The 20983-nt window shown below is 33.4% G+C and overlaps 1 protein-coding gene across 1 annotated transcript in view; it reads left to right on the forward strand.

Moving 5' to 3' along the window:
* LOC102041026 (contactin-associated protein-like 4) overlaps positions 1-20983 on the forward strand; it is a 205932-nt gene that overhangs the window by 110151 nt on the left and 74798 nt on the right. The window contains 1 exon segment of the mRNA XM_031064606.1: positions 17590-17737. Coding sequence (XP_030920466.1) covers positions 17590-17737 — 148 coding nt within the window.

Genomic DNA, 20983 nt, shown 5'->3' on the forward strand with positions numbered 1-20983 from the left:
CTCTGATCTACTTTGGGTGGTGTCTGGAGAAATATCACCAAAGGTAGTGTCTCGTATGAGTGACTTCATCAAGATATGACATACTTTGCATCTCGGAAGAATCAAATCATTAATGATCTGATATAAACAGAATGAGTGCTTAATTATGTTCTCTGCTTGTCTCATTTCTTTTCTAAGCTGTTGTAAAAATGAGAAAAGGGGAGAAAATAGAATTTTCCTAGAAACAGGTTCATGTGACAGATGTAAGGATGCACAGCAAAATATTAAGACAGGTACTGGGAAAGCCCTGAGAAACCTTGTCTGACCTAGTAGCTGACCTTAATTTAAGCAAGAATTTGGAATATATTACTTTCCAACCCAAATTGCCCTATGATTAAATGAAATAGTATTCTGTTGAAATATTTCTGAAGTTTAGGTTAGCAATTCACCTTCTTCTCTTGTTATTTTGTATGTTTTATACTTCTGTTTTGCAAAAGGGAGTACTAGTTACACGATATGGAAGCAAAAGAAAAACTATTAATGTTTTATTTAGTTTTTGTAGAATCAGGATGATTGTAACGTTTACAATTTGTTGAGCTCGCATAAAATTCTTGTCCTCATCTACATACCCACTGCTGAATTATCACAAGTTCATATTCAAATACTGTGCAAATTAATAAAGATAACATGCATCCATAAAATATGCACATATTTGAAAATATTCCATCAGTGAAAATTACAAAGCTATACATATTTTCTTAAATATTCATTGTTTCCTGTCTTTTTCTCACACAGACATAGAAATATCAGCTCAAAATACTGTTTGACATTATGTGTGTAATTTTGAAAATGTGCTCCTGAAAACCATCCAGGTCTTGCTTGGTTTGTTTTTTAATTAGACCAAACAATAATGTAACTTTGTATGTCAGAGAAAATTCACTTTTTCTTTGAAGCAAACTATATTATACTATATTGATACTATACTATAATACTATATTGATACTTCACCAAAGGCATCTCCTTACTAGAGGTAGGAAAAAATGTGTTGCAGTAACAAGTGCAGAACTCAAAATGTATTAAACAATTAACATATTGGTCTATTCCATAGTCTTGTATATGACCTTGCCATTTTAAATTTTCTCTGATATGGTTCAAAATTTCTTCTTTCCTTCTTTTATTAAAAAAAAATTAAGAGAAAAAAAAAAAGGAAAAGTTAAAGAGAAAAACTACTCCCAGATGAAGTTATGACTTAGCTTTTGGCCTGGAGCATTTATGAGGCTTTGTAATATTTACATATAAAGTACTGTAATTAAGCAGAAATACAAATATTCTGTATTCACTGCTAACAAAATGTACATGGCAAAAAAATCCCCCAAATTGCACCCCCAAAAAATCTGCCATCTTTTCATGTTAAGTGAGGGACTTTGGGATGCTACTTCCAGATGACACCTGAAAACTCTAGAACATTTATAATTATCAGCTTAGTCTTCTGGAACAAAAATGAAAATAGAATTATTAAGAAATTTGTATCAAATGAGAGAGAAAACCTTGTTATTCCACTGTGAATGTGAATTTGTTGTTCATGTGTTCAGTGCTGATCTGATCATTCATTGCAAAATAATATAGCCGCACTGGAAAAGATTCGGAAAATTATGTTTTAAAATATTAAAAAGCAGACATCTGGCATGGAAGAAGTGACTGAATAGACTGGGATTCTTTGGCCTGGAAGAAGAATATTGGGTGTGAATGTGACAGAAATCTGTAAGCACAGTGTCATGAAGAAAAAGAAGGTCAGTTCTTCACTGCCTCTACCAGTAGACCAGAGCAAAAATAACATACCCTGCTCATGACTCAACAGAACACATCCCTTTGGCTGAGTAGGCTGCTTAAACTGATCCTTTGAAGACCAAATAAGGGACAGATCTTACATTGCAGCGTGTCTGACTATTCCTTATAGATATTGCATTAAAAAAAGAGTCCATTCATTGCAGGAGTATGTTTAGGGATAAATGTAATGGTGAATATTGTCACTAAAATAAGCATATTTCATATCATAGTTTATATATTTTCTAAAACATCTTGTAAGTGCAAATAACTAGGGATGCTTGCTATGATGAAATAAACATTCTATGTTTTATAATATTCCCAAATGGGGAAAATTTCACTTGTTCTTTCTAAGAATTAATTGTACCAGTGGTTTGTATCATATGTCAAATACATACTTTAAAATCCTTGATATTAAGTTTGGGATGTTTGAATAATGGATAATCACACTGTGGTATTTTCTGTGGCTCTTATCTGTTTAGACAATATTTATCATAATGCTATTATAATTTGTTTGAAGACAGATTTTGTTGTTCATATGGAGTCTGCATTACAGTTTGGTTAATTAGTGTTGTGAGGAGTTGAAATTACGTTTTCATTCCACTGTGTTATCTCAGAAAACAAATGTTATTCAAGCCAAAAAATCCTACATAGAAAATATCTAACATAGAGTAGAAATTAGTCTGGAGTAGTAAAGAACCTGTACCAGTTTTTATTTAGTAAGACCAGAAGATCATAGTCTTTAAAAGAAAGAAGTGTATTTTTGTTAGATCCAGATACTCCGTGCTGTTACTAGCTTCCATATAACAAAGAGCTAACATTAAAACCAAAAACTTGAAAAAAAAATCCTCTGTCAGAATTATTTTAGTGCAGGATCTAATCTTTTGAACAACTGCAACCACTCCACTCCAATTTTATTTGTGGTGGTGAGCCTTAGGAACAAGAAGTACCTTGCCTCTGGCAATGTAGACAGGAGAAGTTTAAAGTTTGAAAGATATTGTCATGAATGCCAGCAGGAAAAATCTGAACTCTTTAGTGGTAGCTCCTGCAAGACTGCAAAATTTGCGTGGTCTCAGGGGCAGAAAAATATAAAAAGGTATATGTGAATACAGTGTACATAATATAAATAAATTGCATGGCAAAAATAATATTTGTTGTTGAAGCTAGGAGAAATTTATTAATGAAAAACACTGTTGTACTTTGATTTAATAATAAATTTATCTCTTAATGATAAAAAGTTGAATCCATTAATGTGATAAAATTTTTTCCTAAGAATAGTTCAATCAAGCCCTCAAATTCATATAAAAAGATATTTAATGTACAAAAGAAGAAAAACAATCATACCTCTCCTTACTGAAGGCTAAGCTAATTTGATGATTTTAAATATATTTAAATTTGCCAGGAATATTATGAAACATGAATATTTTTAAGTTTGACTTTCCCTTAGTTTCCATTCTTTTGCAGTCTAAGGTAGCTTATTTAAAATAAATTCTTAAGAAATAAATAAAAATACAAACCACGAATGCTCTTGCAGTGTATTAATTGCTAAAAAATGAATTATTTTTAGTTTGTTTATAGAACATGATTTCTTGCCTTTCAAAAATAATAAAAATACATGTAGTTAGTAAACTGACTTTTAAAATAAGAAATAAACAGACTTATAAAAAACCCCAGAGGAGAAAAAAAGAACAAAAACACAACAGAAAAACAAAACTCCAAAAGCACAAACTAACTTTCTGAAAATGGGAAGATGGGAAATAATTAAGACTGCCAAATTCTAGTTTGATGAAGCGAAACAGTAAGAAAGAGCTAAGTTCTTAATTGGATTAAGTATCCATAACTAATTTTCTGACAAACAGATTTTACTTAAGGAGGGCTTGAGTGGTTGATTCATCATGCATGCGTTCCTCAGTCTAAATAAAGCGCACTGCAATTATTCTAACTTGCATTATTGGTTTGTTACGGCAGATTTTCCACATACTTTGTTCTTTCATCTGACATGTTTTTCTTTCGATTTTTCTAATTTCTCTAATAAAAAAATTAAACTTTATTATTTTAATTGAAAATACTCTCCTCAATGAAGTTATTTTAAAATGCTGTCTTAGTCTTTTTTTCACATGAGATCAGATCTTTGCTTTGTTAAAATTTCAGTCAGTTTAGGTGATGTCAGTGGAATTATGAAGCAGTATTTTAGCTGAGCGAAAGTGTTTTCTTAGACATATATTAGAGTAATAAATATTCTGAATTTAGCAAGTAGGTTTTTTTCTGTTGTTTTTTCTGCTTTTTCACACTCCATGTTGAATGTACCATTGAAAAAGTCTTACACTTACCATGTTTTCTGTCATAGTTGAAGACTATAATTTGTTTTCAGATTTGGTTTTGATCATCCTGGGTAGGTTAGTTTTAGCATGGAAGGAATCTCTCTAATACCATCCTATTTTAGGATTTTCTGAAGCAGGGAGTCAATTCTAGCAGATTTTTGGTGGCATGGATTGAAATTCCATTTATAACAGCCCATATATTTTCCTAAACTTCCCTGTATTTTCAATAATAGAAGTAATAGTAGGACTTGAAGGTCATGTTGGAAGTACAATTTACTTGTGTAGGACATGTTTTTTGTCTGGGCATGTGTGTAGCTTGTAGACCCCATACTCAAGCCTTCTTACCAAGGTGAAGATGAGAGCAGCATGATGACAAAGCTCATGTGACAGGGAGCAAATCTCTGGCAGCATGAGAGTGGATGTATTGCAAGGGTTGCAAAGAGTAGCACGCCATGAAAGCACCCTGATGTGGCCAGGAGAGGGCATCTGGTTGTACAACTGCAGTGTCCTCCCAGTGTGGGACACTGACTGCCATCCTAGCTGAAGATGTATTCATATGATTTAGGGTACCCAGCTAGGATCTCTGCATGAGCAGCTCAAAGCCTTGAGATCTGTTACGCTGCTTGCACAGCTCTGATGAGTTTATCTGTTAATTTAGTTTTGCTGAGCTGGAGCTGGATATCTCTTTCTTGGGCCACAATTAGAGAAAACTACAGAAATCTCTGTGTTCAAGGTAATGTTTAGATTTATAATGCTGATTGTAGGTTTAGTTTAGTGATTAGAAGGTTATGACTGGGACAAAATAGAAATTGATAGTCCTCTTTTTATTGCAGTCAGTGATATCTGTCAAAGACCTCAGAACAAGCTGGGAGAGGTGATTTACTCCTTTGTGAGCATGATAAAAACTATGCTGCAAAACCATGGAATAGTCCTAGAACAGAATTTGATGAGACATACAATTTCTGCCAGTTTGTCCTCAATCTGGTAAGGTGCAGAAAGCAGCAAGGATATAAGCTGCCAAGAGACTTTTTAGGAGGTCCTGGACAAAAAAAGAGCCTGGAAGAAAAGGAAGATTTAAAAGTTAGGTAGTAGCCTTGTCCTCTGTGTCTGTAAAGAGAATTGTTCTTTGCTTGATAAAGAAGAGTCTATTCCTAGAAGAAACCTTGCTAGAAAAGCCTTTCTTCAGTTTTGTATTTCTAAAGTAAACATATAGTAGACAACACAGCAGCAGCTTACTTCTGTTTTGCAAGGAGTTAAGCTACTAAAGTCACAAAAGATTATTACAAAATTTAGTAAGATTGAATTTTATATTTTTTTAATAATTATTGATTAAAGATGTTCTGAATCTTCTGCATAGTAGGTGTAAGTGGGGATTTCAACCCCAAACATAGAGTCAAGCATTCAGCATTTTGAACTGAGTGATAAGAGGGAACTAGGCTAGAGTCAGTTACTACGTCCTTTACAAGTCAATGGATATTTTCAATGATTAACAGCTGTATACTTTCATTTGTGACAATATTTTTGCCTTTTTTTTGGTACTCCTGAGTCTCTGCTGTGTTGCACAAATAGGTGTAGATCAGGACAGACCCCTGTTGCAGAATTTTCCATCTTGGTCTTTAGCAGCTAAAAGCAGTTGGAGCCACCTCAGACTTTAGAAGCAAATGTCAAATAGAAAGACTTGATTTATCCATCTAACATGATGGATGAATAATTATTTTTGTCTTGTAGGGTTACAGGAGGGAAAGCCAGGTATACAAGTGGGGATCATGGTTAATTACTTCTCTGTTGGATTTTTCTTTTTCTCTATTAGAATACAGGTAAATTTGTAAATTCAGTCTGAAAGAGATGGTCTTTTTTTATTATTTATCACTGTCAAAATATCCAGTCATGCCAACAACATAAAAAATACAACACAGAAAGTCATAGATGGTTATTGTTACAAAATCAGCTTTCATAGTCTTCAACTGTAAAGAGCAAAAAACTGCAGAATAACGCCTGTAAGTTTGTGTTTCGTATTCATTTATCAGCTTCAATCATTCCAGATCCTAATTATGGTCCTAGAATTTATTATCTGTGGCAGAATCATTTTCTCCTCAATTTATTTTCAATGTATTCTACCTCTTTGCCAAGATAAGTATGACTCTTGGTCTGCAGTCCCGTGTATGTAAATAGCTGATCACTACACAGACTACCAACTTCTGGAATTGCCATCTTTGTATGAGAGATGGTAATTTAAATCTTGTTATTAACCTGCTAACAAGTAAAGACCAGGCACACTGGCAGTCAGTATGACCATGTGCCTTTTTAAGTATGACAGAGGTGAAGTTTTGTGCATTCCTAGTGACTGCTGTCCTCAAGAGTCCCCTTAGGACAGACTTCACATAGAGGTAATATGACAGATCAAATTTCACACAGAATTAATAAGAAACTAACTGAGCATATGTACTGAAAGCAGAGTCTGAGAAGTCTGAAGGGATGGTTTTGGTTGGGTTTTTTAAAATTTTTTTTTAGTTTTGAATTTCAGTTAATAATATTATAGAATAAAAAAAATTAGTAATAGTCAACATATCTTAAGGAAACCCGTGTTTTAATCTATCATAAGTAGCTTAAAGTTGCATAAGTATTAAAATAATGATAACTTTTTTTTTAAGAATTACATGAAGAGATTATGTATGAAGCGAAATGCATCACAAATTAATATTTGTGATAATCCATGATTGCATTGTGTGTTTCTTGTTGTTGGGTTTTTAAAATGTGTATTTATTTCAAATGTTTGTGAATAATTTTTTGTATTCTAAATACATTTACAAGCAGGGTCATCCTCTTTATAAATACATACAAAGCTGCTTACTTTGTGGTTTGAAAAAATAAGATAAAGTGTGACATTTATCAATATTTCAAATATAATGGGAATGACATTTTCTTTTTGATAGTATTAGAAATCTTTTACTCAGTCTGTGTTATATGAAGATAATTTGAAATATTGTTAGGCAGTTGAAGAATGACTTCCATTTTCTGACACTTCTAAAAATATTTACATATTATACCATATTGAATTGTCATGTCCTTTTCCTGTGTCATTTTGACATTACTTCTGATGCAAAGGTGATAATTTGCCTAACAGAAGCAGTCTTCTTTTATAATTAGCCTTATAATTGATTTATTCAATGACGACAAAGGTTTTTGGGAGCAAACAATTCCTTGTTTAAAAGAGAAGGTGGCTGTTACAAGGTACAGATTATATGACAGAGTGATTTAATTCATAGCTTTTAACCTAGGTTAAAAAAACCCAAAACTTGTGTAGCTGTCATGAAGTACAAACTTGCCAGCTTTTAAAACAAATTAGATCTCAAGAATTAGAAACTTGAGAACGGTTTTGAGAATGAGTGTGTTGACTTCTGTGGGCACTTCCTACTTCTTTGAGTGGATCACTCAGTATCAGATGGAGGGACCACATGAATTGATGAAGTGTTTCACCACCTTCCTTTCCCCAAATATTCATCTGCCTCTACTAGTTGTAAAAGACATTGGTGAATTACTCTGTAATTGCTTAGTTAATTATATTGTATTGCTATCTAGAAATTTGTTTTTAGCCTTTGCTTTCTGGGTTCTCCAAGGAAATCACTCTCATTGAATTGTGATCAGGCAACTTCGTGCTTGATCTTTATCTTAATTTATTTGTTTCCAGATTTTGGCCTTCCTTAAGAAATAGAATGGAGTTTCTACTGTAGCACACACATACTGAAAACACTTATCAAAGGGAAGGAATAAGCTGTTCTCCAATGTGGTGACAAAATGTTTTTTAAACTGGCTTCAGTGGAGTGCCCCTCTGATGAGATATCAACTCTTATTATTTCTTTTTGCTTTTTATATATAAAATACCTGAAATCCTTAATAATGAATTGTGAGCTGTGTGCATTTAAATGTTGCTTGCAAATGAAGGAGAAAACAGTCCTCAGTAGAATTACTTTTGTCTGATGCAATCTGTATTTGTAAAGTGGAGTAAGAATAATTTTGCTAATATGCATCTCTGCAAATTTACCTGTCCTTAATTCAACAGGGAGAATAGCATTGAGACACATTTTAGTGTTTCTTACAAGAGTCACATGATAATTTGTTTTTTTCCCTAAGAAATCCTACAGGAGATTAAATTAAAAAGTAAAAAATTATAGACCAACCCACTGCTAGAGTTCAAATTTGGATATACCTTTGCATTCCTTCGGGTTCTCAGTTAGATCTCAGTTTGAATGTTTTTCAAAAGCCTTTCAGAATCAGTTCATCTGTTCAGATGCATTGTTTTCTCAAGGTGTAAGAGTATAATTCTCCATTTTCTTCTGCCTTGCACTTTGCCTTTTTCCAGATGCACCAAGTAGGTAGTGATGACTTACAAACTAAAAATATCCGCTTGAAATAGCTTGATTTATAAGCATTCTACAGCATCAGTGTGCACCAAAGGCAGTTAAAGATGTTGCAATGTAAGCAAGATCCTTTAGGTTGAAATATTACAAAAAAACTAAAGCAGTAAACATTAATCTATCACACTCCTTCCTACAGGTTACTGTAAGTTTCTATACATTAAAAGTCATCTAAAAGTTTGTTTGAAATTACATCCCATGCCACAAACATTTAGTCAAAGAACTAGCATTCTTGTATTCAAAATTCTTGTAAAAGAAAATAACATTTTATGGAGCTTCAAGTTCCACAAGCAATGTCTACATTAAAAAAAAAATCCTAGTATTTAGTTATTTTCTTTTCCTACTGTACAGAAAGCCATGATGGGCTATCCATCCATTATGTTGGTTTAGAGAATAGACTTTGGACCATCTTCATTCCACTCTGGGCAGTTATTTTTTCTCTTAGAAAAGCTATTCCTACATGGTCTCTTTGGAGTATCAAAGCTAATTGAATAAAAATTAATTTCCAGACTGCTCTTGAGCATGGAATAATTTAGTTTGAGAGAAATGACCACCCATGTACCTGTAGTCATTTTATCATAATTTCCAGTGCCATGCACAAATGACTTTCACTGTCTCTCATCCTTCAAGCATTTCATAAGTGTTAGACATGAATTCAGTATTCTGGAAATTATGATATTAGAAACTGGCAACACTCTTACTTCATGAGAGTTGTGTGGCTTCATTTTTGTCTCACAAGCTTGTTGCTGGTATGAGAGCCTTCTTCTAGGAATACCAAATGAAAACCAAAATTTCTTGATTCTTTTATTGAAGATGAATTCTTTTTAATATAAAGAAACAATTTTCTTATGCATATTCAATGCCACTTTATCCAGAAAGCAGTTAGTTATTGTAAGGAAACGGTTGATTGTCTTGCGGTGATGTCTTGGTTGATATCTTGGAGTGTGGACTGAATAATCTGTGTGAGCTTCAACCCATTTTCTTTGGTCTGTATTTTAGCTTTAAGCCATAGTGATAGTTGTACACATAGAGATACGACTAAATGTTTGCTCTGTTTACATAAACTAAAGAGATTAGCATCGCAAATAACCGGCATTATTCCCATATATTCAGTCATGAAGTCATCGTCTCCTCTCAAGAATCAGAGTTATGGTTCATGATGTCATGTGCACTAAGTGGAATTTATTCCAATTTATGCTATGTAAAATCCAATTTCTGACTATAGAGTTGAAAAACCCTAAAAGACATTTAAAATTTGAAATTTAGTGCTGTGTTCACCCTGTTGCATCATTAAGATATGTACTTTTGGGTTCTTATTTCTGGGTTATGAATTTCTCTCATGCTATAACAGTCTTAGCATGGAGCTAGATCTCAGTGATATATGCAGTAACACTAGGGACTCTGAAGTAAGCATTGAGGACTCTGCCTATCTTCAAGATAAATCAATAGTAGCGTAACTTGGGTTTGTGTTTTTAAACTTGGGATACAGGAGTTGCGACAGCTGAAGTCAAAACATTGTCAGTTCCTGATACATTTTTGGATTTTTTTCCTCTGCCCTTTTACCTTAGTGAAATGAGAAGATGAAGTAAAATATGCTATGGAGGAGATGGGATAAGAGTAAAGGACCCCAATCATTTTAGGTTTCACATAGAGAGTGATGTATCAGAATTACTGTTAGTACTGTATTGGTACAGGTGCTTTCCTTTTACTTTCCACCAGGTAGACCTATCTGGTGGAAGAAAGCTGGTGACATCACTGATGTGTCTTCAGGCTGCAAACCATATGCCACATTTTCCCTGTGAGCCATGGAGTTGCTGAAATTTGTACCTGGAAAGAGACTTTGTCACCTAAAATTGCCTTCTCCAATCTCTATTTGAAGATTAACTTAATCTTGTTTCTGCAAAGTCTTTCTTTATTCCTTTCTTCTGTGGAGGCACCCATGCCACTCTCTGCTTGCCCTTTCTGGTAGCTGATGGGCACCACCATATCAGTCAGTTCTTTCCCTCCCACAAAGGTACCCATTCACTGAAGGTTGAAGTTGTGTCCATTCTGTTGGCTGCCCATCATGTGTTCTCTCATTGCTTGTCAAATTTGCTGTTCACTGGTATTTTCTAGTCATTAATTTCTATTTAAATGCTCAGCAGTCCCAGAAAGAATGAACTACAGTTAGTTTGTTGCTTAGGTTATCCAAATACCTGAAGTCTGTGTCAGAAACAAATTCTCCATATGAAAAATAACGAGGAAGTTGATTTTATTGTATTCAGTGTGGCTTTTAAGACACATCCCCTGGTCTCAAAGAGAGCACTCTAGTAAATATTCCTAAGCGATCTAGTAGTATGTTTACAGTGCAGACTTTGCTCTCTACATTACATTTCTGAGGCATCAGATGCCTACTAGAGCAGTAGGCTCCAGCATGAATGCTGATGTTTCTGAAAAACTGAAGCTCTACTTTTGTATTCTAAATGTTCTTAACAGAAAATACTTCCCACATATTTTTACTAGTTCCTTGTAACTTCTGAATGCAACCTTAATATACATTTGCTGAACACTTTTGCACAGAATTAGAATTAGTATACAGAATGTTCTTACAGCCTTATTGTTCACATCATATCCAAAACATTTAATCTGAGTGAGTTTTTTAGCTTTTCATTTCATAGTATCTTTTTTCAGAGTAAAGCTAAAAATATGGAAGTTGGTTGCTTTTGAAAGGTTTTCTAATTATCAGAATGGCAAGGCCTATATGAAAAGTGAAATTTTGCCACTAAAGTTTTTGGTGAAATGGGTGAGATATTTTTCTAATGTTGCAGCAACCTAAGAAACAGATTGTCATGTTAGCTTGATGTTATACACTAGTCTAAATCCATAAAGATGAGTTGAAAAAGAATTCATTTACAGAAATTTCTTTAAAGGTAGAAGTCATGAGACATCATATATGAAAAGCCACAGAAATAATTTAGTAGGAAAGCTTATTATTGAACTATTTTATTGTTTATGATCCTCAGAACATAAGAGTATTTGCTGTGCCATTTCTATGTTACATACTTAATAAGGTTTCTGTCCTTTCTTTCTGATAATTTCATTTCAAAGCGAGGTGTGAAATATTACGTAAAGAAAATTTATAATATAATATTAATAAAATGTTTGTTTGGGATTTCTTTTCTATATTGCTTTGACCAAACAGAATTCCCACGTACTGTTTTGACAGTGGGATTTCATACACAGCTGTTGCACTAAAGGTATTTTAGTTATAAATTACCTGGATTACCTTTCTGGTAGTCTCTGGGTTATGTTATGTATTACAGAAGTACAATAGTGAATTGTGATTGCTACATAAATTTCATACAATGAGAACTGTACCACCTGCACAATTTTTTTTATTTTCAAATTTTAACAAGCAAATATGTGGAATAAACAGGTTAAATATATTGTTGCCCTTTAAAAATATTTCATAACACTTATGGAGTTAATTATTTCTAAGTGTATAAATTTAATTTTGTACTCCAGATTAAAGACCACTAGTAAAAACATTTGTTTACCAAGAAGAGTAGAGATTAAGCTTCAAATTGATTTGAAAGTAGAAAGGACAGTTGCCCTTTAGCCCACATTCAAAATTCAATGTATTGATATTTTACAGGTTTTTTCAAATGGATTTATTAAAAAACAAGGGGGAAAAAAGTGAAAATAAAACTACCAAAACTTCTTCAGTTGCTACCTTTTGAGATAATCACAGCTACCTCTGGAAGATCAGAATCTAAATTCATTGACTACAAATCCATATTATAAAAAGCATATCTATATTGATTTCAAATAAAGAGTTAGCTAATCTTCAAGGGTCGTTAAAGATTGTATAAAATTCCAGTAATACTTTTATGAAATACATTCATATTTCCAATTTTCAGGAATATCTCTGAGGTCCATGTAATTACGTATTAATAAATGAAACATAGTAGATTCATACTCTATATTGGGATTTTATAAGGAAGAATTGTTATGACAATTTTTAAAGGGAGACTGTTGTGCCTAGTTGCGTCAATACAAGAGCTCCCTCTGATGGTGACAAGTTACTTCACATAAAATTTTTTACTACATCTGAATGATGAAAGGAAATAAGGTAGATGGAAGAATTCAAAACACCTATTCTGGCTGGTGGCTTAAAAATATTTTTTTTATTTTTATTTTTATTTTATTTATTAGTCCCCATACCATGTCATTTAGAAAATTAAGTACCTTTTCATTTCAGCTATATTGAACATGAAAGGAATCAAGAAAGAGGAAGAGAACAGAGTTTATTAAGCCCATTTCAAAATGAGCATGGCTAGCTGTTGATAAAACTCTTCTGACTAACAGTAGCTGTTCCAGGGCCTTAGATTCATACATTTTGTGGACCTCTGCAATGTTATATGCAACTGCTACTATTGTAAGAAAAAAAACCCCACAATCTTTTTCCATTAGCTTAATTTTAGATATTGAACTCTCCCTCTTTTATATTAATATGAAAGCAAATTGTTCCACTTGTCTTCTTAAAAAGAAAAAAATCCACAATGACAACAACAAAAAAGGAACCCCTCCCCCCGAAAAAAACCAAACAAAACAGAAGGGCAGAAGTAATATCTGGAGTCCATTTAGAAATATCAGGTGTCACCTTTGAAAAATTAACTGATAAGTGTGGTCTCATCCTCTCTTCATCTCTTAATTCTGGAGCTATTCTGGAACTTACGTAAAGTTTGCTAATATTCCACTCACATAGTGAAAGACCAAAAAAAAAAGGAACCATGACAATGAGTAAAACACTCACCTATGTAAAGAAATAAGAGAAAGAGATAGACTGAAAAGGTATTGATATAATTTACCCCACTATCCTGTCTCTGAGTGACAGTGATGGAAAGCTGTAAGAACAGGAATGGGGATTTAGGTGGTACAAGCAGGGAGCATTGACTGGAACAACAATTTATGATGGTTTTCTGCTAAGTTTTTTTTTCTGTCTGTCTGGTCTATATTAATCAGGTTGTCATTAATATGTGCTGTCCTTTCTTTACAAAATGCATTATGAACACTCAGATTTATGAGTATGTGTAACTGCTGTGTGTTTTGATCAATTTAAAGTAGCACTACTATATTTCAACTGTAACTTCAAACAATTAAAGATCTAGTGAAAGGTACAGTGAATAACTTATACTCTCAAGGCTTCTCAGTATAATATCACTGTTATTATTTTATATGAAACATATCAGCCAGCTTTTGCATATATCATTTATAACCAATGAAGTCTTAAAAAATCTGTTAATTTAACATTTGTGATCATTTTTTCCTAGCCCTATAATTGCAGTGCAGATATCTAAGAAAGGAGGCAGTTGTCTAGTACAGTGTTCTCTGGTCAGAGTGAAGGACTTTCAGATTTTTCACTTTAACTGAAAAGTTCATAGTTGTTGGCTTTGGGGAGCAACTTCAATAGACTAACAATAACTCACCACAGTGGTAATAGGATGAGAAGGATGAGTCCGAGTGTTTGGATTCTAGTTCAGAAAACCTGTCAGTTGATGTGTACTTGTACTGTGTAATAGGTTATCTGGAATAGGTATTCCTTTTTTTTACTGAGATATAAATAATTTAAACTGTAATATAAACTTGGATATAATTTAGACGTATTGGGAGAAAATGGGAGAGATTACTTAATCCTGCAACTTTTTTTAATGCAATAGTTTATACAAACAGTTCCAAGTTACTTCATGCTGATTTTTTCTGTGGTTGGTACTAGAATTTATAAACCACACGATGCATCAAGTTAGACCCATCTGAGGTACACTAGTACCACAATTTCTCTTCCAACAAAGTTATTCAGGTTTGGTCCTGTTCCAGTACTTGTTATTAATCACTACATGGGGCTTTGCAGCCAAGTATACCTATATTTATTTATAGATGTACATTTTTTAAAATAATATTTGTAATAAATAGATTTACTGCAATGGGTACACAACATATGTAAAAGCATTGTGCATATTATTAATATTATTTTTTACAGTGTCTATTTAGTATATTATACAGTAAAGTTATATTTGTAAATAAGGGTCATGTGCTCTAGATTATCTGAATTGTGGGTCCTATACAGTTTGATTTCTGGGAGAATTTTTGATTGGTGGGAAAGTTTTGGACAGGATGCCTATATTATCCCTGGTCGACACCCACATGTGCTTTCTACATAGAGAATGGACAGAGAAACCAAGGACCTTTTTTACCTTGTCTTGATGCAAGCTTACCTTCACAATCATTCTGAGCTTGCCAACGCCCTCATACGGACAGGACTTAGATCTACCAATCCAGAGTGCATCTGTGATTTCTGACACCATAATGAACTGCATAATTCTGTCTTCAAAGCAGGGTTAAAGTAGCTTGAGATAAAGAAGTCACTGCGTTAGAAATTGAGTAGGACAGTTAAACTCCGAGTCTGAGAGCAGTTCAGGCTCTCAGTTCAGGCTTCGGTACAGCCCAGAATACTTTTACTTTATTCAATAAAATATGTTGTGGAGTGTTATCTATCTAGATATCTCTGCTGCTAAGTGGCTCTGTTACTGTTTACAGCTAAACTGCAATATAGTATTTCAGTGTTTCGAAAACTGCATTCTTTAAGGAACATGGTGTGTTTTCAAGCTATTCGGAAGCGGTATAATATGTAGTTGATGTATATACATCAGTAAGAGTCAACAAACACTTATATTGGGTTACATGTATGACCCTATTAATATTTATGCAAACAGTGCTTATTAGATGCAATTATTAGGTGTGTTATTCCTATTAATAGAGAGCCACATGACATTTTTTTAACCATTAGATATCTATGTAGGTTGTGAGGATAATCTAAAGTAATGGCACGTTCCCTATACATGGTTAGGCAGAAGAGTGAAGTGGTCTGAACAGTCTAAAGAAGAGGGGTAGAATGAAAGAAGCTCATTATATGGTCATAAATTCTGTGTTTTAAAGATTGCTGGATTGGACCATGAAACAGTAATTGTGTTCTGCTGTAAAGACAGGACTGTCTGAAAGGTTGAATATAATTCTCCTCTAAAAAGCTTACAGGATACTTTCATAGGTTTCAGGTACACCTTTAATACTGTAACCTACAGAAAAATCAGTCTGATTTTGTCCTCTCTTTTTTTGAAGCGATCTTGGACTAAAAAAATATCAAAATACTTATTTTAATATTTAGACTGTTTAAAACAAGAAATAAAGACCCATTTAATACTCAGCACAATTGATACACTGTAAAACGTGGTTTTCCCACATAAAAGCCTTGTAAAATTACAGAAAAAAAATACTGTTTTCTAAATTAGCCATTCTGAATGGTGTTAAAGAAGTAGTCTGAAGTATTTTTAGGTTATTGTTGAAGCCAAAACCCAAATTTTGAATTAAAAAAAAACACAGTTTAATTATACCCTACAGCAAAAATATCAAGCCACATACAGTCTGTTTTCAAAACTTAAATTAATTTTTATGAGGTGGCTGCTCTCCAAAAGCAATTTTGCAAAAATTTAAATCTTAACTGAACACTTCATTTGCTCACAGTACTTAAACTTCTGGGACCTGTTTCTGGTTCAGTCAACAAACTAATTGGCACTTTCATGGGCAGTTATATTTGTTACAGACTGCAAATAGGATTTGAAGGGACAAGAGGTCTGGAAGGGTCTCACCCTCCAAATAGTAGGTTTCCTCTGATTTTTGTTATATTTCCACCTTTAGGTGCTGTTTTAATGGAATTACAAAGCATGAAGATAAAAATGGATATTCAAAGTCACTAACTCTCATTGTTCATTGCTCATTGCTCATTGCTAGCCTGATAGGTTAGCTTAAATAAGCCAATTCACTAACTGTTTTGGTTTTCATTTTGATTGGTTGGTTTGGTTTTGAGTCTTTTTATATAATTTCTTTTTTTTTTTTTTCCCATTGAAAGTTTTGTGAGTAGAATTTACTGAAATTTTATTACTACAGGAGAGAGAAGGTGCAACGATATGTGTATAGAAAGATAAATAATGAATGCAGCGAAGCTCATCTTTGTTTCTAAAACTTATGGGAAGAGAAGCTGCATACCTAAAGATGTTGGTTGCTATGTAGTTCTCCAGCTGCAACATCTGTGGCTTATAGCTATGGCAACAGCACTGTTCATACAGCCAGAAAGGTGTAATCTTTTAAATACTGCTCATCTAAATATTTCAGAGAGCCATCAGATATTTGGATTCAAAATGTCTGAACAAAGTCTTCATGCTTCACATACCATAAACAGGTAATGACAAAAAACCACCACACAACCCAGAGAAATCAGAAAATATTCTCCTGTTTTTAGAATGCTATGGCTTATTGTTACAGATTTTTTTAAATTTCTTCTTTAAATTTTTATGTATTTCTGGGGTTTTTTATGTAAGAAAATGGGAAAGTAGTTTTATCAGTTAAATACTGCAAAAAAGTTTACTTTTTTTCTTTCACCTTGTTAAAAACCTGAAATAAAAATTCTTCTTTTTTAACAGGACACTGAAACACATCCATTTTACAATTTGGATTCTTTAGTTGGAAACAAGTCTTTTATTACCATGATCTGTCAATATAAGACCATTTTAAAAACAGCATGCTCTGCATTTCTAACATAGGCTTGCAATGAAATCCATTTAGCCTTTCAGTAGAAGGAATTTGTAGACATCACCCAGTTTTCTTATGCTAAAGTGTTTGATAGAGCCATGCACTGAAATGTGAGGATATTCCATGTGTTTTTTGACAGAAATGTTTGGGTTACAGGGTTTGTTCACTGAAATTTTAGAAGCTGTTAAATACTTTGTTGCATGGGGTATCAGCCCTAAATACACAGATGAGTTAACTAAAAGAATCATCAATATTGAATCATCTTGATGTTCCTGTGGAATTCACTGACACTTGCATTTTATTCCTGTGCTTGACTGTTTGCCAGATGAAATGAAAGTAAAATATATGAAATTAAAAGATCAGTGGTACTTCCATATATTTCTGTATTCAATGTGGATGTGGCTGATTTCTTTTTAATTTTCTTCTAGGCCTTTTCTGGAAACACAAATGCAGACAGTGTTGTTTACTATAAGCTTCAGCATTCTATTAAAGCAAGATTTCTCCGTTTTGTGCCTTTGGACTGGAATCCAAATGGCAGGATTGGAATGCGCATTGAAGCATACGGATGCACATATAGTAAGTGAATTTCTGAGTCAGCTAAATGAAATGAATCTTCATCAATGTCTTTGGCTCCCTAAATTGCATTTGAAAGTAGATTTCTAAGGCCAAATTTAATCTCAAATAAAACTTAATTAATAAGTTTATGTGCATACTACATTATTTCTACATAAACTGTCAATATGTGATGCTTATTTTCCTGTACTTTCTGTATTGGAATGAATGGTGTGGACAAAATCCAATTCCTGATTTTATGCAAACTGTTCCTTTTTTTTTGTCATAGTCGTAAAATACTTGCTATCTGTCTGAAGGACAAATTATGCTAAATGTTTACAGTTTTAAATCTATATGGTCTAAATCCTGAGACAGTAAGTGTACAACTAGATAGATCCACAAATAAAAAATTGAAGGACACTTCCAAGTTTTTTGTGTATTTATATTTTATATATTTTATCTATTTAGAATAGCTTTTGTGCCCTCAATAACTGACATAAGCCTTGGAAAGTAAGATTGTGTGGTTTTATTGATTGGCTGGACAGTGTAAATATTCCTGAAATCTTCCTGTTGCAGTTTTTCATCCATGGATTTTTTTTAAAAATTCCTCTATGTAAGTTTTTTACTGCTTTTTTATTCTTCACATCTTTTCTCCATGGTGGAAACATAATTTGTTTTAGCAACCTCTTTAACTGATTTTTGTGCATACTTTTATCTGTTATTCTTTTTTGTTTTGTTTCAGGGTTCTTTTTCAAGTTCCTTATTTAAGTTATATTCTGTATGGTTGATTTCTTTTGGATGGTCTCCATATACCTGTTTTCTATTGCCATGCATTTTTATCTGACTTTAAGTGTATATCAGGAAAACATATCTCTGGGCTTTCTGCCTTAAATTTGAATTTTTAAAATTGGTAAAAGGTAGTGAACTAAGGATATTGAAAATTTAAACCTGGATGCAGGAGTTTAGGTCACCTCAGAAATCAGGTAAAATTCCTCATCCCAGAAAGTAAACATCTCATGCCAGAGGAAGAGACTGAAAGGCTCACACAAAATTCCTCAGTGACAGCTGCCTTGAGACTGGAAACATGACTTATGATTCCTAGAACAATCTGAGAAAATGGCCTTGAAAATTGAGTAACTGAGAAATATGATCATGATTCAACTTATCCTCAACTCTTTTAAGTTCCAGAACAACCAAAGTTTAAAAATGGAGGGTAGACAAATGAATTTATCATTCAAAGCTAAAATCTTATCTAAGTCTTCTATTTGAGACCTGATTTCTGTGGTACATGATGGCAGAATAGTCTTTCCTTAAACTTCACTTTAAAATTCCTTGATAGCCATCAGCTTTGCTTCTTCGCAGTCCTTCACCTTGTGCATGTGATAACATTTAAATCCTTACTCAGTTTTGCTCTCAAACGTTTTCAAACTGAAGAGCTCTCTTTTGACCATGCCTAAAAGTCAGGTTTTAATTGTCTATATTCACTATCATCATTTTCTCTTGCAAGAAAATCCATATTATGGCTCTCTTCTGTGTCATGCTTGTTGCCCACCACTGCAAAACTCTGTGAGTCTAAAGGACAAATAAAGAAGAGTGTCCATGCAACTGAAAAAAGAAAACATTTAGAATAAGCAGTTATGAAATTAAAGTATTTTTGAGAAGCCATTAACTATTTTTGAGGAAGATTATATTTTTTCCATGTTACATACATGGCACAGAATGTATCCTATAGACAGCTTATAGAAGTAAATCAACTATAGTTATCTTGTAAGGCTAGGATGAATTTAAAATTAATATTTACTTGATCCATTATTCACTATAATACAGTATGTGAAGAACATGATGTCATCAAAAGTACATAATTTTTAAAAGTTGGTTAAGATTTTATTTGAATTAATGATAGTGGGTGTTCTAGAAATGCTTTTCTTCCCCTATCTATAAATGCTATCATTCCAAATGAATTGCAGACTTCTTATTGTCCCTGTATTTATTTTGAACATCTACTGATTACCAAGTGCCTTTACTAGGTAAATTCAGTGGTTGCCATTGAAGACAAACCAGGTGATTATAGATTGACAGTTTTAAAAATTATTTAAAAATGTAAAAGCTTACTTCTTTCCCTCCAGTCTTTTTCTAAATTTATCAGGCACAATGAGGACATGCAGTTGTTGTTACAGTAATTATGCCTGGCTCTTTTTGAATGACTGTACTTTTCAAAGTGGGACCAGAAAAAAAAAGTAGAAATGCCAATAATATCTACTTTGGCTTTGATTCGCATGTTTTACAAGCCCCATTTTCTCATCCTTTTCTTCAGGGAACTCTTACTGCGTATTAGATTTTAAGAGTAAACAACTCTATTTTCATTTACTGTCAAGTATGTGAACTGTGTTCTGTATTCAAGTGCAAATGCACTAATTTAATTCTTCAGTTTTACCTGTTAGAAATTACACAACTAAAACTAAACTTGTAAGAATACAGTATGTAGATCTCTCTACGCCATAAAGCAATGTGAAAAATGTATGTCTCTATGTTCTAAAAAAGTCATTACTGTCTTAATGAAGTCGTACTTACAGGGAAAATTTTGACACCACTTCAAATTTGCTGTCTTCCAGTCAAATGCCTGCTCTGAATAACTTTGCCTAGTATTCTCAAAAATAGTGTTTAGCCTTTAATTATAGTCTCAGTGAGGCTTGGTAATACTCATTATATTTTCCTGTGGGATGTAACAGATTATTATGGGGTTTTTTGTTTGTTTTTGTTTTTTCTTTTACATGCAACTTGTTTTCTCCTATAAACTTTTTAGATCAAGGACTGTCACATTTTAGATGTTTGTAAAGTGTGCATCTAGACAAGCTCTTCCATTTTTGTCTCAGCATTTATTGAGTAGAAAGGCCAAATAAGGCCAAATAAGGGCAGTCAGTTATGAACTTGGATGAAATATTTAAAGTGTTCTTTTTTTCTTTTTTTTTTTTTTTTTTTGCTTTGAGTTCTTCTCCCTCCTCACTCTGCTGTCTCTGCAATGTTTCTTAGTTTTTTACTCATGTTCTATAGTAATTTAAAGAAAAGAAAGATGGGAGGGAGGCACACAGAAAAGCAGGCAGGAAGGAAAAGAAAGAAAGGGAAGAAAGAAAGGGAAGAGAGAAAGGAAAAGGGGGGATGGAGGGAGGGAGGGAGGGAGGCACAAACGAAGGAAGGAAGGAAGTGGCGGAAGGAAGGAAGTGGCGGAAGGAAGTGGCGGAAGGAAGTGGCGGAAGGAAGTGGCGGAAGGAA

Source organism: Geospiza fortis, unplaced genomic scaffold (assembly GCF_000277835.1).
Source record: "Geospiza fortis unplaced genomic scaffold, GeoFor_1.0 scaffold1105, whole genome shotgun sequence".
In the NCBI taxonomy this organism is placed as follows: Eukaryota; Metazoa; Chordata; class Aves; order Passeriformes; family Thraupidae; genus Geospiza; species Geospiza fortis.